This window comes from Crinia signifera, chromosome 11 (assembly GCF_055691185.1).
Source record: "Crinia signifera chromosome 11, ASM5569118v1, whole genome shotgun sequence".
Classification (NCBI taxonomy): Eukaryota; Metazoa; Chordata; class Amphibia; order Anura; family Myobatrachidae; genus Crinia; species Crinia signifera.
The window spans coordinates 71235364-71256875 of record NC_139227.1 but is presented as its reverse complement, the minus strand read 5'-3'; the positions used below and the strand labels follow the sequence as shown (position 1 = coordinate 71256875).

The window sequence follows — 21512 nt, the reverse complement described above, 5'->3', positions numbered from 1 at the left end:
CTGATTTACGACCTGCCCGCCTACCCTCTCGCAGTTACGACCTGCCCTGCTTGTTTAACGACCAGCGTCTCAGAAGTCTTAAGGGGTTTATATAGGTTCGTTTAACAACCAATTCGCTTAATGACCTGGTCGTAGGAACGGAACCTGGTCGTTAAGTGAGGAATGTCTGTACTAGGTAAATGGGATGCAATACAGTGGTCCTGCCGTAGGCGTTGTAGTGATGGCCATTGGTGCAGTCACCATCTATGGTTGCCATCAATGGTGATACTCAGTGGTGCAAGTAGAAAAAATGTCTTAGCGGTACCGTGCGTGGTTAGGGGCATGGTCAAGGGTGTGGTCATATGACATGAGGGGGAGTGGCTACATGACAAAACTTTAAAACACAATGACATTTCTGTTTGGGCTTGTGCACATATATGCCCCCACAGTGTCAGATATAATTTACCCCCACAGTGCCACACATATATGCCCCCACAGTGCTAAGTATGCCCCCAGTGCCAGATATGCCCCCACAGTGCAACACATATGCCCCCACAGTGCTAAGTATGCACCCACAGTGCCACACATATGCCCCCACAGTGCTAAGTATGCCCCAAGAGCCAGATATGCCCCCACAGTGCTATGACCCCAGTGCCACACATATTCCTCTGACAGTGCTAGGTATGCCCCCAGTGCCGCACATAAATGCCCCCACAGTGCCAGAATAAGCCAGCAGTAGCACAACTCACCCTAGGTATCTTCTGGTGTCTGGGTGTCCTCTCCCCCTCCAGTCGCCCACTGCAACTGCTTGCTTCTATGCAGTGTGCTTCATTTGGCAGGGAGGAGAGCGCATTGCGCGTCTCTCCTTCCCTGGCTGTGACTGTTCGTCAGCCAATCACATCCTGATTGGCTGCCGGCCCGTGAGCTCTGATCGGCTGACAGGCAGCCCAGTCACAGTGAGGGAATCAGCCAAAGGGAGTCAGCTGTGGCGGGGCAGCGGAGACCAAGCCCCCCGCCACTCATTTATGCATGCATGCGCAGTACTCAATTCGGGGGCATTTGTTATGGCGGTACGGGGTACCGGCACAATATGTTTTACTGGTACGCCGTACCACCATACTTGCACCCCTGGTGATAATGCAACCAGCCATCAATAGTCATAAACTATGTGATGGATAACCATGGATAGTTTTAGCTATCTATGGTCATCCATTATTGTGGGCCAATCAGAGTGTGTGGCTTGGCTTCCGGGTTGTCGTGGGGAGGTGGCAGAGCTCTTTGTCATGGCACCTTGGAAGAGATTAAAAAAAAACCTAGCCATTGATGTAGGGAAACCATCTGATTCTCCCACATCGATGGCAAAAGTATTCAACATCGGCCATAAACAATCGTCGATGGCTAGCCTACCCCTAGATTTGCTAAAGTTAGGAAGTGTGTAGCAGCGGGATTGTAGAATCCTGCTGCGGTCCCTCCTACATACATCCTGGTGATACTTAATACGTGCGGTTAACTTTTGGGAATTAGTAACAAATATTACATGGTAAACGGCCCCTATGAAACAGAGAACAAAAGTAAATAAAAGTCTAAACATGCAGCCCGACTCCGAGGTCACATTTTATCAATGAAGGCAGAAAGGGCGGGATATCCTGATTGACAGTTACATTGGTCCAATGAACACAGCAGCCCTTGAAAGCAACCAATCCTCGGATTAGAAGCTTCCAGAATTCACCAGCCAATTCCACCCAGTTCACTAGACCCTCAGCAACCAATAGGCTAGCGGTAGGCGGGGTTTATGGAAGTCCGGCAACACCTTGCGAAAGGCTGAGAGAGGAGCGGCTTCTTGATGGACGTATGTTCCACCCAATCCACTGTGGAGAAATAAAGCTATTTACCAATGATATCACGGTTCCTGGGTGGGCTTTGAACTGTCATCTTCTAGTAGGTTCGAGAAGACGCGTGGAAAAGGCCGGAGACACAGAGCAGCAATGGAGAAGGTAAGAGAGCACAGACTAAGCTGTGCCCGGCTTAGTGGGTTAGGTTGATGGCTGGCACCCCGACATGCTAATGCTTGCGGGAAGATGGAAGCCGGCGTCCTGTGCGTGGCCGGGCGGTATGAATGAGAGCAGTGACCGGCCTGCCCGCTCTGTCACGTTGCTAAACTTTACAGCCAGTTCCATGGGACCCCGCTGACTGTACGGCGCCGGCCTCCGCCCCGAGGCTGCCGGGCTGTGCTGTGCCCTTGCTCGCTCAGGTGCCATGTAGGACCCGGGAACTCATGTTCACTGGGACTATGTAAAAAGCGGACCGGACTAGACTCCTGACCGCGGGACAGGACATCAAAATCTGCAGTCCGGAGCTTGTAGGGTCCGGTCCGGGGGGTGTCTTGTCCGGGGGGTGTCCCTGTGATAGCTATCACCAGGGACGTGGGGGAGGGGAGATTACAGCCTCCCCGTGTGGTCCGGACCGTCCGGTTTTTGCTACATGCCCGGACCATACAGGGAGGCTTTATTCTCCCCCTCCTCCACTACCTGGTGACAGGTGTAACAGGCAGGACACCCCCCGGACAGGACACCCCCCGGACCGGACGATAAAAGCTCCAAAATGCAGTTTGATGTCTGGTCCGGGGGTTTTGTCCTGGTCCGGTTTTTACCCATACCCCTGTGCACTTGTGGCTGCAGCACGCTCATGGTCCTAGGGCAGCGCTTGTGTGGGATGCACCGATGCAGAGGCTGCTAGTGCTATGACCTGTGCTAATGCTTCCGGTCTACGCCACAGGGGCACATTATGGTTCATTACATTGGAAGACAATGTTCCACTTTGTGTATCTGTGTGGAGTATATTTGCTATTACTATCATTTTATCTTATACATATGTCCTATAACTTTAGTATTTCAACTGGAAATAGCCCAGAAACTAGTTCGGCAATTGTCACCCACCTTCTGGAAACTTGGTCAGTGTTTTGATGAAAATACAGGAGTCAGTTACTGCAATCTGTCCTACTTTCACACCAAAATCCTAGACCCAGGGTTTGGAACATGGTTCTGATATGGGATAGATAGATATTGACACATTGTGGCACCAACCTGGGTTATTCCTAGTCATCGCTGTTTACAACTACTTTGCACACAGGTATAGTGGAACTGTTTGGCTGGCAATTGGGGATGACATCATCTCCAAGCGCTGTCTCCAACAGATGTAAACAGGACCCAGGTGGGATGACCTGTTTAACCCATTCACACTGTCCCTTAACCAAGGTCTATACATTGTCCAACCATGCACGTTACGTGGGTTGGATTTGCAATTTACCTGTTCTTTTTCCGAGCCGCCACCACGGCAATAACCCCAGTCATAGCAATGGTGTAAACAATCTTAATGATTGTCCTTATACATTGAGTATGAAGGGGTCTCTTGCCTCTTCAGATTTGCACACTGACAGCTGTTACTGGTGTTTAAAAATGGCATTTGTCACACTGTAAACATGGGTGCTTAGGGCTATACTCTTAGGGCTATAGTTGTATTTAAATCCCATATTTTACAGTAATTTAACATTCCAAAATCCTAGTTAGTTTGTATTCCTGCCACCTTACCAGTATTCACGCAGGAATATGTTCTTTGGATTAGCTATTTTAATTTTTCTTTTTTGGGGGATTATTCACTGCTATCTGAATCTTGAATTGAGTACTAAAATTATAGTGTACAGTACTTATGCTTTTGAGAAGAGCCCCGCAGCTCGGAGTTTGTATGCTTGCCTGTGGAAAAGAAAATCGTTAAAGCTGTGCTTTCTTTCTCTATCCAACCCACGCTGCCCGGAGTGACTCAGAGCGGGGGAGGTAGTAATTTGAAGGGCTATTGGGGTTGGCGATAGCATCTTGCAAGGAAGGGGTTAGTATGTGCAGCGTTCTCATTGTATAGCACATAAAAGAACTCTCAACACTAAGCCGGCTGCATGATTATTTACCCACATAGTTGTTAAATTTAGCAGCCCAGTATTACTTAAAAGGGTGTCCTACAGTAACCTGGGGGTTGTAAGGTAAGGCAAGCCAGACAGAAGCTGTGTGTTTCATTCAGGCCCTGGCATGGTAGCTGGGTAGCCTTGGCACATATGTGAGGAACCTTAGACGCTGGTGCATTTGTTACCCACTTCATTTCAATATGTAGACAACATATGCTATGCTTTTACAGTACAGTTATCTTACTTAGGGGCACATTTATTTATTATTTGTGGCTAAAGCCCCTAAAACAGGTTAGCTGCAAATATTAAGTATCACCTGAATATATCAGGAGATACCGCAGCTGGAATCTCCAATCCCTCCTGCACCGCTGCCAGCCGCATCCCCCATAGGTTACTATGAGGGGCATACAAAGCTGCCCAATGTATCCACTTCGGGCAGCGTCTGGTCCCTGGGCTACCACCATTCTGAGATGGCGGTAGCCCATTGTAGCTTTTGGGCTACAGACTGCAGTGGGGTCTACATGGAGTCAATGCTTACCGTTTGCACAGACCCCCCTGGTACCCGACTGAGCACATTGCAGGTACGGGCTCCTGTGCAGGATGATCCATCCCTGTGATAGGATCACACATTACAATGCGATCCTGGGCGGTAATATTCCACTCAGATCGCATTATATATGCGTTCCGTAATAGATTGTGTGTGTGTGTTATATAGTGTTCATTCTAGCACCCGCCATCTTTGTAGACCCATGCAGTTCCTCTTCCCTGCATGGGGTGTCGCTGTCTGCTGTAGTGCTTCTAGCACAGTTCAGTATGTATATCAGCACTGATATTCAAACCAGACCTGTGCTAGAAACACCACAGCAGACAGTGACACCCCAGGCAGTGAGCAGGAACTGCATGGGTTTTCAAAGATGGTGGGTGCTAGAATGAACACTATTATACAGTATATTGTAAATGTAAATAAAATAAAAATTGCAGGCTGTGCTATTGTTCTCTAAAACCCACTTGTATTTAATCTATCCCTTTGTCAGGCAAACGAATTAAAAGAGAAGGGCAACAAAGCTCTTTCAGCTGGAAATTTGGACGAAGCAGTGAAATACTACACAGAAGCCATCAAGCTAGACCCCAAAAGCCATGTGTTGTATAGTAACCGCTCTGCGGCCTATGCCAAAAAGAAAGAATATGCCAAAGCCCTGGAAGATGGCTGCAAAACGGTTGAGCTGAAACCCGACTGGGGCAAGGTATGCTGTGGTCTCCGCTAGACAAAATCATTAATCATGTTATGGCTGTGTCTGATGCACAAAAATCATTTGTATTCTGCCTCCATTCCACCATTTAATGTCCCGTTTTGTTTAGGAACACCCTTCCTTTATTGCTGCTTATTTTATAAATGACTATGGTGTTCCAAGCTCAGCATTTGTCCAACTGTACATATATTGCCAGAATAGTTATTTGCATTTTTAAATGAAGACCAAACTCTGTAATCTATACTGAGTAGTAATCTAGAGGTGAATAGTTTCCTGCACACCTGCTTACAGGCATATCGGATAATATGAGTTCATTACAAGAGGATAAGGGCTATGTTGGTCCAGACTTTTTGCCAGGATAATAAATGTGTAGTGGGCTATGTGATCTGCACACACCGCAGAATTGGACCGAGGTCAGAAGATTGAGTGTAGAAAGGTGCGTTCAAATTCTGTGTGACCTGTGGTGTTTTTGTGGGTTCTTAAGAAAAAAAAGTCTTGTGCCAGGGAGAACATTCCAGAGTGCAGGTCAATTGAACCTGTGTAACCAGGGACAGAAGCTTGTAGTGAGTTTGGCAAGAGATTCAAATGTTGCGCGTTGGGAAATATTGCTGTAAGTGAAGTGACGTATTTTGGTATAGTCACCTTGATGACTTTTTTGGTGAAATAAAGCATAAGAAAAAAAGTTCCATGTCATCTGTTAGTTAAAATGCTTACAGTAATCCAATATCTACATTACACACAAAGTTACTTTATGGGCATTCAGAAGTAAATGTAGTTTGTCTCCATTTACAACCACATGTGTTTAGCACCCTTATTGTCTCTGCTTTCTTAATGCCGTCACACAAGTGGAACGGCATAACAAAATTCTCCCGGCCATAAACTGCTCTTGGGACTGTGGCACAAGGGGAGTTTGACTGGGGCAGTTCCTGTTAAACCAGAGATGAGGAACCCTTGGCCCTCCAGCTGTTGTTCAACTACATATCCCAGCATTCCTTGCAACAGGTTTAGCAGGGCCAAATAGCAAACCTGTAGCAGGGCATGCTGAGATGTGTAGTTCAACAGTTGGAGGCCTGGAGGTTCCCCATCCCTGTGTTAAACCATAATGCAGGTGAGCTCATGGAGGCCAGAAGCCTCCTGTAGAGCAGATAGTTAGTCATGTCATGGATTTGTTATGCAGTTTTAAAGCATAAGATAAACAATGTCAGATGACGGTTTATACATAAAGATGTATGCAAATTGCAAACTTTCTGTTGACTTATAGCTATTATTATACAGGGTTATTCCAGAAAAGCCGCAGCTCTGGAATTTCTTAATCGCTTTGAAGAGGCAAAGAAGACCTATGAGGAGGGCCTTAGACACGAGCCAACAAATGCACAGCTGAAAGAGGGTCTACAGAATATGGAAGCAAGGCTAGCTGGTACTAAACAAGATCGCGTGGAGTAAAATACATGTTTCTTCGCTTACATACTGTATGTCTCATTCATTTTCTATCTTTTTTTTTTTTTTCCTTTCACAGAGAGGAAGTTTATGAATCCTTTCAATTCCCCAAACTTATTCCAGAAGCTGGAATCTGACCCCCGTACACGAGCCCTCCTTAGTGACCCCAGTTACAAAGAGTTAATAGAGCAACTGCGAAACAAGCCATCTGATCTTGGCACGTGAGTAAGATCTTCATTTCTTCATTTGTTAAGTTTTGAAGATGTCTGGGTTTTTTTTTTCAGAATGAGTAGTAGATTGTTTCGATATTTTTAAAGTGTCCGTTCTTAGAACTTCTTTAACTTTACAGGAAGCTGCAGGACCCACGAGTCATGACGACTCTAAGTGTGCTACTTGGAGTGGATCTTGGAAGTGTTGATGATGAAGAGGAGGAGCCTCCAGCGCCACCTCCCCCTCAACCTCAAAAGAAGACACAGCCTGAGCCAATGGAAGAAGATCTCCCTGAAAACAAAAAACAGGTGAGCATTTGAATGATGTAGGGTTCAGTGTTTTGTAAGTTTGGATTACCTCCATAAGAGCTTCACTACCTCAACACCTTTTGGGTGCTTGTTGGGCGCACAGTGCCACACAAAGGGCAGGATGCATTTTGAGGTATTAAAAATGGGCAGGGTGCTTCACCCTGCAAAAGAAGCTTACAGGGAACACTAGAGCTGGATGACGCTCCAACAGTTGGGGATTTCAACAGTCAGTATACTGACATCGGAATCAATACTGTTAACTATCCTACATTTGAGATTCCGACTGACAGGGGCTATTCTCCCTCGGGTTCCATGACCCCATAGAGGAGAGCATCCCAACCTGTGGCGAACTTAGCGAGGGGAGCCCGCAAAGGGCTTCATTGTGCTCCCCTCCTGTCCTAGTACAGGCAGTGGGGATTCCGATGTCGATATACTGACCATCGGAATCTCGACTCTCGGAGCATCATGGCACACCTTTCTATCATAGGATGAGAGATTTGGTAAGAAATATCCAGGTTTTTTTTTTTTTAATGCGGAAATAATTTACACTGCAAAACCAGTTTGATTTTGCAGCATAAATGATTGCTGCTTTAAAAAAACCTGGAGATTTCTTACCAAATCTCTCACCTTTCTGATTCTCTCATCCTATTAAATTTCACCCCAGATGTTTTACATCTACTATTATCGTTATTTATACCAGGATGAACTTTTGGTGCTTTACCTTATTTTTAGGGAAAATAAATAGGGGGTTTAGCTTGATCTGCAAAATAACTGAAAGTCTGTTTTCTTGTCAGAATAAGAAACCATTGCGTTCCAGGCAGAGACTCACTCTCCTTGGCTTAATCGATTGGTTCCACAAAAAAAAGTATTTGGAACTATTAAGCAAGTTTTATAATTGTTCATATTTTAGGGCCTAATTCAGCATGGATTGCTAATCAGAACTCGTAGTGGTTTCTGTGTAGAAAGTTACGGCCAGACAATGCGTTGCAAAAAAAAAAGGAACCCTGGAACATATTTTTCTCTGTATTGTGATTTAAGATAAAAATATATAATAAGGGGTCCAAAGGCGGTGATTCTTCTGGCAGAGTGCGGTCTCCATCATTTAGTATGCAATTCTAAACATTCTTTTGGATGTATGGGATCTCCAGAATGGCAGCTTTATTGACAGGGTTAAGTCCTAGATATTTGTCGAAGGGGAAACTCAGTGAAGTGTGTTGTTCCCCTCAGGCTCAGAAGGAAAAAGAGCTGGGCAATGAAGCTTACAAGAAGAAAGATTTTGATACAGCTCTGAAACATTATGGACAGGCCAGGGAACTTGATCCAACTAACATGGCCTATATTACAAATCAGGCAGGTAAGTTTCTAACTTGCATGGAGTCTATAGAGTTGTTGTTGTTGTTGTTGTTGTTTTTTATTTTTATTTACCACAGAAGTTTATTCTTCGCTATAGATCTTATGTGTCATTGACCTGTTTGTATCCTTGTTATACAGCTGTATATTTTGAACAAGGGAATTACAATCAGTGCAGAGAGTTATGTGAGACTGCCATTGAAGTAGGAAGAGAAAACCGCGAGGACTATCGCCAGATTGCCAAGTGAGTGTTGAAAGAAGGGTATCCGGACTGATCATAGACTGACATGGTAGACAGTCATATGGTCGACAGGGTCAAAAAGTTGACATGGTCAAGAGGTCTACACACGCCAGGTCGACATGGTCAAAGGGTAGACATGCGTTTTTTGTTTTTTACTAAATTTTCAGCCGACCTGTGCTGACAGGCGGTATTTCATGCCCTACCATCCACTAGGGCATGGAGGGAGAATAAAATAGTGTGCCGAGCGCAGCAAGCCATGCGAGGGATGTGGTACACTAAGACAGTGGGGCGGGCGGCAACTGGTGGACTCGCAAGGCTGCGAAAGGCCTTGCGAGTCGACCAGAATAATGTATACCTTGATTGTTGTACTAGACCACTAAGTGACAACCGGCAGGTGCCTTGTGGCTCCAAGTTAGGAACCACTGGTATAACGAATGTTTTTCTTACAGTTCTAGATATGATGTGGAGGTTTTTTTTGTTTTGCAACATATTTTTTTATAAAATGAATGAGCGTTCTGTAAATTGACTCCATATTGAACAAGCAATCTTTTGGTAATTATGCCTTCAGTAGAATCTAGCACTGGGGCTTGAGGTACAATATTTAAAGATTCAGCTTAAAGCCACTTGCCCGAAATATAGCTGTAGATCATGCAGGCTACAGCAAGAAAGCTGAGAGCTAGTGAGACTTTACTTCATCAGTGTAGTCCGTGTGACCGATTCTGCCAAGCGGACATGGAAGCAAAAGCTATACTCCCGTGTGTATCCATAACGTCACCTTTGTTCTCTTTGCAGAGCATATGCCCGTATTGGAAACTCCCATTACAAAGAAGAGCAATACAAAGAGGCCATTCACTTCTACAACAAATCTCTAGCAGAGCACAGAGTTCCAGAAGTACTCAAGAAATGTCAGCAGGTCAGCATGGGTGTAGTAATCATCCTATAACTATTTTTTTATTGTATCCCAAATGCACCACATCAATATTCTAGGAAGACTAAGCATGAGAGTGAGTTATTCGCTTTTTCATCCTTATTCTTTCACCTAAGGATAAACACTACACACAAGAGCTCTACTATAAAAAGTATGCTGAGCACATATAATATAATACATAGGGCCTCATTTAAAGCTGTCCTTAAAGCAAGGACTGGAAATGGTGATCACAATATCATGCTTTTTACGGATATATTGGGGGAAATTTACTAAAGGAAATTTGTAAAAAAAAAAATAGGTGTATTTGTATCCAGAAATACACTTATTTTTGACATTTACTATCCCGAAAATACGGCAATTCGTAGTCGTATTGGTGTGCTATCAATACGAATGGCCGTATTTTCAGGATAGTAAATGTCAAAAATAAGTGTATTTCTGGATACGAATACACTTTTATTTTTTTACAAATTTCCTTTAGTAAATTTCCCTCATTATGTATTACACGCTGGTCAACATTTAATTCATACATTTTTAAACCAAAAACTGATAAAAATATGTACTATAAAAATAGTTTACTTGGCTTCGGTGACACTGGCGTACAAACCACCATTGTGAAGACCCCCTACTTTACCATTAATCTTCACATTGAAGAGAGGAGAGCACCTTGATATTGAATACCCATCAAGGGGAATTGTAATGTCCACCCAGCTCTCATTTTTATTAGTTTCTAAAGTCAAATAGATAAAGTGCATCTTTTACATACAGTTCATATTTTAGTGATACTGGATATGGAGTCTAGAACAGGGGTAGGTAATGTCTGCCACTCCCAAGTGTAAAAACTGAACTGGTAGGGTATACTGGGATGTGTAGTTCCACCAGTCATTTGCGATCATATAAGCTACCCTTATATGGCTGAAATTTATTTTATGAACATCTAAGTGGGCACTCTTTATATATACAGTAAGAGGGCAATGCTTTCAATCTATGGGACAATAGAGGTTTGTTATAAGGTAAAGTGGCGCATTTTTCCAATTGGTCCTGTCTGTGGTGCAAAAAGTGCTAATTGATATTGGCTAGTCTGTGCATGTGAAAATAATGCCATGTTTGCCAGGGTACATACTTTCTGGCACTGTGATGGTGTGCAGTGTGGTGCCACACACACACTCCATGCACCCGTTACACATATGCCTATACTGTCTCATTACCTGATGTCTCACCATAGTGGATGGTGAGCCCATCATTACATCTGGGTCTGTGGCAGCACACTGGCCTGACGGGGAGAAGTTGGCGTGTTCCGGGAACCTTGCTGCATTCATTTTAAAATGAGAATCCACTTTCTGGTACCAACTAGACTGCTTAGTAACTGGTCCCATTAGGTGGAACTAGATTACTTAATCTCTTACAGACCTGGATCTATAGCAACAATAAGGCATCTAGATATTGGAAGTCCAACCTGGGTATACTAGTATTGCGGTCAACTGATATTACCAATAAGTTGAATGAAAGGTTCAAAACTGTTCTGTTCTTAGCAGGGAGCCATTGCAATTGTTTGTGGCTATTGCCAATCCCATCCTGGAGAAAGGTAGTCGTCCTCCACTGGTCTAAATTAGTGTAGTGTGATCCAGTTTGTCACAATGCAGGAGAAATGCTTGACTCTTTTTACTGATGTATTAATCCTCGGAAGTCTGTCTAGCAGCAGTAGTGACCATGACCACAGATAGGCAGTGCCTAGTTGAGGCCAGCAGGTAAAGGCAGCAAACAGGAAGGGGGAAGGGTATCTGGTACCCAAACTATTTCCCTGTATAACTATTTTAACATTGGACATTGTGTCATCTGTCCAATTTAATGGGATACATTATACTACATGTAATATTGACCACTAAAATTTCTGTATCTGACTCTTTAGGCGGAGAAAATTCTGAAAGAACAAGAGCGTCTTGCATACATTAATCCTGAGCTTGCTTTGGAGGCAAAGAGTAAGGGCAATGAAGCTTTTCAAAAAGGTAAGTGTGCACTCCTCCTAGTGCTGAGCATGTCAGGAACTGTACTGTATCCCTATAGATTGTAAGCTTGCAGCAGGGCCCTCTAACCCCCAAATCTGTCTGTTACCCAGTTTGTTTTATCCCTGTCTACTATTGTAAAGTGCAACGGAATCTGCTGCGCTATAGAAGAAACTGTAAATAAATAATAGGGACTTTTGTTTTATAAGCGAACATTCCTAAGGGCGCCATAGAATCAGTTCATGGATAATCATGGTGGACCAGAAGTGGTAAGTATGGAGAACTCAGTCAGGGGTGTAAGATTATTCCAATGGAATAGAGCCGTAGTAAAGTGTGGTGCCCCACACACTCTAAATAAGCGGGAGGGGGAATATGGTGTGTGAGTGTATGTATGTATGTATTAATATTGTATATTTATATGGTGCCACTAGGATTCCGCAGTGCATAAACAAATGAGCAAAACAAGAAAACGACCTACAGAATAATATAGATTGTAGACAAGCTGAGACTGGCGCCCACAGTATTGTCAGGGCTACAATGCAGTGAGGGTATGACTGCAGAACCCACCGTCCAGCAGCAGCTGAGCACTACCAGGCAGGAAACATACGGTCTCCTATTGAGTGTTGGCAGGGCTTCTGGGATAGAGCCTGTTTGCTCTGTTCAGTAGTGGTTTGAAGAAGTAGATGAAGACACATGGCGTGTACTCCTAGGAGCTATGTCTCTTGTAACACTGAGATGAGTGATTATTAACCCTAACCGCACATCTACAAGCTTCTAATTTCATACAATGACCTCTCCAGCTGTAAGTCATTAATGACCTTTGCAGTTGGACTTCAGGAGATTCCCATTTTAATGGGAACATATTTTTGATTAAGTTTTGTGTTTGGATTGCATTTTGTATTGAAAAACGTTTATAGAAACTGTCAAGTTTCTATATTTTTCTTTTCTAGTTTTAGAGTTCACCGAGTGTATTGCGACTTAACCGTGTACTACTAAAAGAAACCTATCTTCACTCTTGTGGTAGCCTTATCCTCCACCCAAAGGCTCAGTTTTTTTTTAGTAAGATTTTTCTGCTTTTAAGCCCCGTACACACGGGGGAGATATATTGCTGAGCAATATATTGCTGAGTGTCTCTCCTGTTCATCAGTGACCAGAGATGGTCGCTGATAATCAGGAGACTCTGCCGGGGTAGGAGGCAGGGAAATAGCTCCAGCGACCATCAGGGGCTGCACACGGGAGCACGCTTCATCGCCGACAGCACACACAAATCACTGGCAATATGGTCGCTCAGCGACCATATTCCCAGCGATATGTGCTGAAATTGCACCCGTGTGTACGCACCATTACAGTTTTTTTTTTTTTTTTTTGTATCCTAAAAAAAACCAAAATGCCAGCATTTTCTGGGAGTGCCCCAGAAATGGCAGAATGCACCTGGGTTGTTGGAAGGAAGAGCCGCTGATGTTGGCAGCACTCTCCCATCTCCTCATGGCCATCGCAGAGTAGGTCCTGTGAAGCCGCAAACGAGGGAATATCCATTCCAATGTGAGGTGATTGCGAATGGATTCCTCTTCTCCCCCCCCTCTTGTGCTCTTGTTTCTACAGCTGTGAACACATTTGCAGCCATGCACAGGGGTGGGGAGGAAATCTGGCGGGGCGGCATATGCCCAATTGCTGGTCTGTGAAGATTTGCAACCCAGCAATCAGGCCCTATGTGTGGACAGTGAGCTGTTATGTGTAAAGAATGCCACTTCAGATCAGACTACTGCCAGTGTATAGGGTTACATAGGGGGAGGGGCCCTAAACTGCACACCCTGGACATATGAGGTGCTACCTGCTGAGACCTGTAGTGCAGCAAGCAGGAGGAGGAGTTTGCAGGTGCACACTAAATATAAATGCTAAACCTTTTAATAACTTTGCTATATTGCATTGGAGGTTATTAGCATAATGATGGCCATTATTATCGGCTTGTCCACCACGTCCAGGTTACCTCAATAGGACAAGTCCCTAACACTACTCTGAGACAGGTCCAAGGCACAGGACCCCCCAGGCCAGCCCAGCAGAGCCACCCCATGGCATCACATTAGTGTGAAATTGAAGTGATAGTAAAAGGGATAGGGGAAATTATATGTGATAAGACTAACCTAGGTAAGATAATAAATGTGAAGGGTGCTACATATATATTAAACAAACTAAAGGGGTGATGGAAAGTGTACGATATGATGCCATCATATCGTACACTTTCCTTCACCCCTTTAGTTTGTTTAATATATATGTAGCACCCTTCACATTTATTATTACCTCTTACTTAGGTAAGTCTTATCACATATAATTTCCCCTATCCCTTTTACTTTCACTTCAATTTCACACTAATGTGATGCCATGGGGTGGCTCTGCTGGGCTGGCCTGGGGGGTCCTGTGCCTTGGACCTGTCTCAGAGTAGTGTTAGGGACTTGTCCTATTGAGGTAACCTGGACGTGGTGGACAAGCCGATAATAATGGCCATCATTATGCTAATAACCTCCAATGCAATATAGCAAAGTTATTAAAAGGTTTAGCATTTATATTTAGTGTGCACCTGCAAACTCCTCCTCCTGCTGAGTGTATAGGGTTAGGCGGCAAGGGTTTGTTCAGTTGTTTTTTTTTTTTTTTGTTTTTTTTTTGTTATTCCCTAATTTGCAGACCGCTTGGGATTCAAAGATGTTAGAACCCAAACTTGCTCTTGAATTAGTTGATTCTGAGATGGGTGGGGTGTGCTGGATGTGTCTGCCATTTTTAGTTTCTTAATTTTGACATACTCTGCCTTGCTATAGTGTTATCTACCCCGATAGTGGGCGAACAGGATGTCCATTGTATCAGTGTGTTAGCTGTGTTGATGCCAGAATGTTGGCACATAAATGACTAGTAGTACTCTTGCAACAGTCTGATTAGAAGGTAACCTCTATCGTGCCCGACCCCCTTAGAGGAGCTGCTATCTCGCCTAACAGGAGGGCAAAGCTGGGTACATACACAGCCCAGCTGATCAGAAACATTTACCTAGTCAGCTGAAGATCGCACACTTGTGTGTACCCAGGTTAGGGCACGCTGTATAATCTTCTGTTTATCTGTGTGCAGAACGAACTATGAGTCGCCTTACTAGAGGCTAAGGCTTGGCTGAGTGTGCAGGTCCTACTTAGGTTCTTTGGTTTGGTGAGGGTCTACTGCTCTAAAAAGAAGTCTCTGTGGCAATGAGGAGAAGTTGGAGCATTGCACCTAGTAGGGACATTCAAGGGTTTCCCCTTTTCTAACCAATTTTTAACTTTTTATATTCTGATTTTACCTCTTATGAAGGTATAAAACCTAGTCTTATGTGTGTGTGTTTTTCACTTTTGCAATCCTTCGAGAAATAAAATAAAAAATGCAGCAGGTACTGGTCTTGTACGTATTTGGATAATTTATATATTCTCTCTGCAGGAGATTACCCTCAAGCAACAAAACAGTACACAGAGGCAATTAAGAGGAATCCTAAAGATGCCAAACTGTACAGCAACAGAGCAGCATGTTACACCAAACTACTGGAGTTCCAGCTTGCACTTAAGGTGGTTACGGGATGGGTAACATAGTTTGTTTAGAAACTACTCTGGGGGAATATATATATAATTTTTTTTTTTTTTTTTTTTTTGCACCCACCTTGTCCTAGTGTCTTAGAACTTTTCCAGATAACCATTAACAGTGAAACACGGGCATAAAAGCTGTAAATGTTCCAGGGTAGTTGCTACATTTGCAATAATTTGCTTATGGCTTTTTCCCCTGAATGATATAACCGTACATTGCAGTCTGTGTGACATTTGCATTTCTATTTCTCTGGCTAGTCACTAATAAGTATCCCCTTGTGAAATCTTATTGATCAATAGGCTACAGTCAGAATGAGCAAATCTCCTATTACTGTCTAACTATCCATTTGATCATTTTGTGCTAGCTATGAGGATAGTTGATCGATGCTGTCTAGATTGACCTGTTACAAGATCGACCACTGTTGGCGTCAAAGGTGTCTAGTTAGACACCGGAAATGGTATTTAGGACACTGGCCGGTGTCTCTGTGTTAAACATCCTTGTTACTGTTTTATTTCATAATGTGAGCAATGTAAATGAAGACTGAACTGCATACAATACTTGGCGACTTGACAGAATGTGAATTCTAACCCTTTGTTCTCTGTGTCCAGGATTGTGAGGAGTGTATACGACTAGAACCCGCATTCAGTAAGTTCTTAAATGCTTTGTGCATGGGACATTCTGCTACAGCATGTGTGTCTTGTATTTATTTCTACTACAGAATATGTTATTTAATTGTGCGTTCATAAGGGTGCACCAATACGTGAGGTTAGTCTTTCAGCCTACAGAATATAGTGTTCCTTCTAGGGGCGGGTAGGGCGCCGCTGCACGGGGGCAGCATCAAGGGGGCGGTCCCGGGCCACCGATGTGACTAAAAGGGGAGGGCCCAGCCGCCGCCGTCACTGAAGGGGGCGGGCCCGGCCGCCCCGAAGGCTCTGCACTGCCGTGGAAGCGCCGGGCATCGCTATCTACTGCGGCACCGGCTTCCCCGGTACCACCAGAAGAGTAGGAGGCAGGCTGTTTTAGCGGGGCGCTGTGAGAGGGGCAGGGCGCATCTTGCCCTTTAAAAATCAAGCAGGGCGCAGCGCCCTGCTAAAACAGCCCACCGTGAACACTGGAATACCTAACTGCCACTTCTTGTTTTAAGGCCTTCTGTGTGGTACACAGATATGCTAAACATATAGGCACAGTGGGGCAGTTGTATGAAGAGATACACAGGTGAAGAGATAATGGGGCAGATGTATTAAGCCTTAACCAGAGATAAATGCAAGGGTGATAAAGAGAGCTAAACGTCCAGCCAATGACCTGCTAACTGCCATGTTACAGGCTGTGTTTGAAAAAAGTCAGTAAGGAGCTGATTGGCTGGACATTTATCTCTCTATCACCCTTGCATTTATCTCTTGTTAGGGCTTAATACATCTGCCCGTGACCCATCCAACTAACTCCCAACTGTCATATTTCAAACACAGCTGATTGTCTGGTGCCTCATCTCCTTCCACTGTATCACCAGTTTATCTATTTGTCAGGCTTAATACATCTGCCCCAATGTATGCAGTGGTTATGCAAGCACTTGCATCTGAGAAGACAGAATACTTTGCCTATAAGTGGTAGATCTGTAGTGCAATGCCTGACCATGTTGGCATAACACTGCCTTTTTTCCCTCCAGTAAGAGGCTACACTCGCAAGGCTTCAGCGCTGGAGGCCATGAAAGATTACACTAAGGCTATGGATGCTTATCAGAAAGCCCTGGAACTGGACTCTGCATGCAAGGTAGGACTCCAATAGATGCTGCGGCCTGAGACATAACTTGGATAGTAGCAGAAATTATAATGAAAATCACTAGGGTACAATGTGCAATACACTGAATGTACGGTCCGGATGCTTTTAATCTCTTCTAGAAGGTACTAAATAAGTAGATTCTGATTCTTTGCCCGTAGCAACATACCATCAGAAATAGAACTCTCATCTTGGTAAATAAACCCCTTAGTATCTGTCCCCATTTAAAGCTAGGAGTTACTCCAGCAAAATAGGGTTATGTTGCACTTTGCCATATCATGTTCGTGGGGAGATTTGTGTAGAACCTCCTCCCATGTGGCCAGTATCCCCATGCTATCGGATCTCTCCACCATATACTAACCACCCTGGTAAATGGTGGGTGAAGGCAGGGTGACAACGTATAGTCCTGGGCATCTGACTAGGCTACACAAGTAATACTTTTGATTTGGCCCTGTAATTATTACTTTTTTTTACATTTTGAGTAAAATACGTTCTATAGTGTGGAAGTGCGATCCCTGAGCACGCTGCAGATTGTCCACTCCCACCAAGTGTAAATAGGATGGCAGACTTTCCAGGCAGGAATACAAAACCCTAGATACACTGGCACATATATAGTAGTGCACCCATATTATTATATTTGCTTCTCCAAAGTCCCGGCTGTTAGCGCATGTACAGTAGAGAAGACCCCTGGAACAATGCTTCGTACCCTACACTGCCATAAAGCCAAAGTCGACTGTCTATATGGCTGGTAGGTTAATTGTCTCCCAGCAAAATGAACCCTAGAATGAATGCGTGTACATGTGGTAGGGAATATAGATTATAAGCTCCACTGGGGCAGGGACTGGTGTGAATGGCCAAATATTCTGTAAAGCACTGCAGAATGAATGTGTGTGTTATATAAATAACTGTTAATAAATAATCTCCACTACTATTATGTTACAGATATTTCCTCTCCATATTTCTCCATAACCTACTTTGCACTAAGCTTAGTCCTTACATATAGAACTGCTTACACTGGGTGAATGTGTGCCATGCCTTGTACCAGCGTCGCAGTATGGTACCGCTGGTAAGAGTACAGCGAGTGCCTTGTTTGCCAGACTGATCGCAAGGTTTCATGTGACGGATAAAACTTTTATATAGACTTCAGACAATGGAAAGCAAACGAGGTCTCTGCAGGATTGTTACATTTATTTTATAACCAACTCTCATCCACAGGAAGCGACTGATGGTTATCAGAGGTGCATGATGTCCCAGTACCACCGGAACGACAGTCCTGAGGATGTAAAGCGTAGAGCAATGTCTGATCCAGAAGTGCATCAGATCATGAGTGATCCAGCAATGAGACTTATACTGGAACAGATGCAAAAGGACCCACAGGCACTGAGCGAGTGAGTACTTCTAAAATCTGACCACTCATGCTGGAATATCTGGCACGGTATTATACAGATGGAGCCTTCTTCAACTAGCCTTCTCTGAGCAATGGCTTATTATCTATTGTTCTCAGCTGCAATACAATACATGGAACAATACAGAAGGGGATTATGTTGGCTCTCTTAAGGTGCGTACACATGGGGCAATGTGATCGCTCGCAATATATTGCTCAGCAATCATATTGCTCAGTGTCCCGTTTTCATCTGCGACCAGAGATGGTCGCAGATGAAAATGTCACACTGCCGGGAGAAGAGGCAGGGGAAGTCTCTTCATTCAGGGGCTGAAAACAGCAATTTATCGCTGGTGCACACTCCAATCGCTGCCAATATGGTCGCTCAGCGACCATATTGCCAGCGATAAGTGTACCGTGTGTGCACCGCTTGAGTCTTAAAGGGATAGATGGTGAGGGCTCTATCTGTATTTCAACGTTAACCTGATCCATATTGATAAATTAATCCTGATAAATGTTGGTAAATACAGTTTGACCTCTCTAAGCCTGCGTCGTTTATCGTCTGAACACAGGAACCCCTGAGTGACCAGATTTACTTAAGATGGTCCTACACCTTGTGCGTTTCTCTACCTTATTTTGTAGATAGACTAGGGTCTATTTATCATACAGATGTAGCGGGTCCCATCTTTGGCCGGCGCTCACCAGATCCATTGCGCCGGCGATAGTCTCACATGCACGTGCGTCGCGGGGGATTGCGGCTGGCGAATCTTCCGCCATCCCCTGCAAAGCTGGGACCCGCGCCATCTGTACCTAGCCATAGTTACTGTGATATGACACTTTGCAGTGATGGAGAATGTTGTACCGCTGCAATTTCTGAAAGTTAGCACCCTTTCTGCTAAAAAGGTGCCTCTTTTTGAAATGTTAAACTAACATCCCCTTGATATGCCATTCGTTTGTGTCAGAAAGCTTAGCATTTAAGCACTTCATAGATTGACTTCATTTGTTGCCCACATAGAAGTCTATAGGCTGGAGATGATGTGGAACAGTCCAAAACGCTCTAAGGCTGTGGAAAAGTGAGGTTTTGCAAGGCTAACCTCTCAATAAAAAGTGGGAAGTGGTGACCGAGTCAGGAATGCAGTCGGCAGGGTTACCACTATTAGTTGACACATAGAACAGGTCAAACATGGTCAACGCCTACAATATGCAGACAGGAGTGGACATAGAGGGGGGTTGCTTTAGCCATTGTACTTGCTATAGGTTAAAGGTCTTCCTGCCTAATACATACTTTCTTGATTTTTGTTTCTCTGCAGACACTTGAAAAACCCAGTTATTGCCCAAAAAATTCAAAAATTGATGGACATTGGTTTAATTGCCATCCGGTGATGACTCCTTCATCCCCTCCACCTCCCCTCATGTTCAGAGTTGGTCTCCCTTCTCCTTGCTGGCATCCCCTTTTCTGCTCTCCCCACATGAAGAGCCTACAGACCCGTGGGACATACGTGATACAACAATGAATGTGGGGAGATCCATGCCTCAGACACTATCTACTTTCTTGCTCTTGTTCTGTCAATCTTTTCCCAATTGTTAAAGTTTATTGACTGTAATAATGTTAATAAAGAGCTGCACGTGGAGACATCTGTGTGCTGCTGATTTGTATGACAAGGAGCAGATCTCAGCTGAGCCAAGTGTAAGAGCATTAATAAACCTAGTTTGTAATGTATTGATGTACGGTATCTATATTTCATGTACTAGGACATATCTCTTAACTGACATTTTATAGTAATATTGGACACCTGCAAAATTCTGAAGTCTGGTAGTGGCCATTACGGATCTGGTATTTCTGTCACCTTCGTTTCATTTCTCTGCCTCTTAGATACTTTTTCTTTAATATGGTGTATATTCCTAAGGTTAAGGGTCCTTCCGTTTAATGGAGCCCACACACGCACCGATGCCAGCGATGGGGTGCGCGCTCCTGCAGCACCTCATCGCACAGTACAAAAAGTATGTGCTGCACATACTTTTTGTACTAGCCGGGATCGGTGCGTGTGCGGGCTCCTTAACTCATGTTCCAGTTCATGTTGAATGTAGAAGTTAGAATGCACCACACACACATGGAGCTGAAATGCAACATTTATAAAAGTAAAAAAAAAATGGACATATTTGGGGTATGTATTCATAATTAATGTTTAGAGGCAGAAAATAAATGTACACTCTTATTTTTAATTTTTTTTGCAGTTTCTTCTATAGCGCAGCATATTCCAATCCATTGTGCTTTACAATTGGAAACTGTGATAAAACAAACTGGCCATGAACAAACCGACATATAGGTAGGAGGGCCCTGCTCACAAGCTTACAATTTATAGAACTCTTAGTACTTCTGTTTACATGCGTGATTTGTTAAAACAGAATGGGGTTACAAAAAGAGGATAGCTTCATTAAAGTCCTCTTATGAGCGAATACAGAACTTTTCTCTCTGAGAAAGGCTAGCCATATCACCACCTAATGCTATAAATTACATGTTTTATAGCCTTAATAACTCTGAATGGTACTGTATGTACCATGAAAAAATGTTTAGAAGCTTTAACCAACTTTTTCTATTTATTTTTCTTTTAATCCCTCTGACATTCTTCTTCATTCATTATATCACCTTCATCCACTAGGGGACACTGGAGATTACACTGTGGTGCGGGAAGACCACGTAAACATCTCTTCTGGCTCCTCCATCTGTATCCCAGCTTGCCTAGCTAGCTCAGTTTACGTTAAAGCTCCCATGCAGCTGGGCAGTTTTTCCTCAGGCTTTTAGCCCTAGGGCTATTAGAGGCGCTGGTAATATGTATCGAAAGGATCCCCAGTTGCTATACACTGTTGCAGCCCCTTGTCAGAGGTTGTGTGCCTCAAACAAGACAGAAGGAAGGAATAAAGCACATGTAGCTTACACTAACCTGAACTTCCAAGGGGCGCAATCGTGCTTAGCACAATAATAAACCATATGTTCCAATAAAATAATTTATTTAAAAAATCATAGAATAAAATATCTATCAGAAGTGAACTTCATATGGAATTCAATAGACAAGACAAACTACATATAACATCCAGCTCCTGATGAAGGCGT

General features: G+C 43.8%; 1 protein-coding gene across 1 annotated transcript; it reads left to right on the top strand.

The window, feature by feature from the left end:
• The first annotated feature begins 1662 nt into the window (after positions 1-1662).
• On the top strand, positions 1663-20033 carry STIP1 (stress induced phosphoprotein 1). Its single transcript, XM_083164171.1, is given in 15 exon segments — positions 1663-1944; positions 1947-1973; positions 4966-5175; positions 6457-6598; positions 6698-6839; positions 6968-7136; positions 8364-8490; positions 8628-8730; positions 9520-9640; positions 11562-11658; positions 15106-15230; positions 15855-15891; positions 16910-17013; positions 18235-18407; positions 19711-20033. Coding segments are annotated over 15 exon segments (1764 nt in total). The 5' UTR covers positions 1663-1830; the 3' UTR covers positions 19784-20033.
• The last annotated feature ends 1479 nt before the right edge of the window (positions 20034-21512 follow it).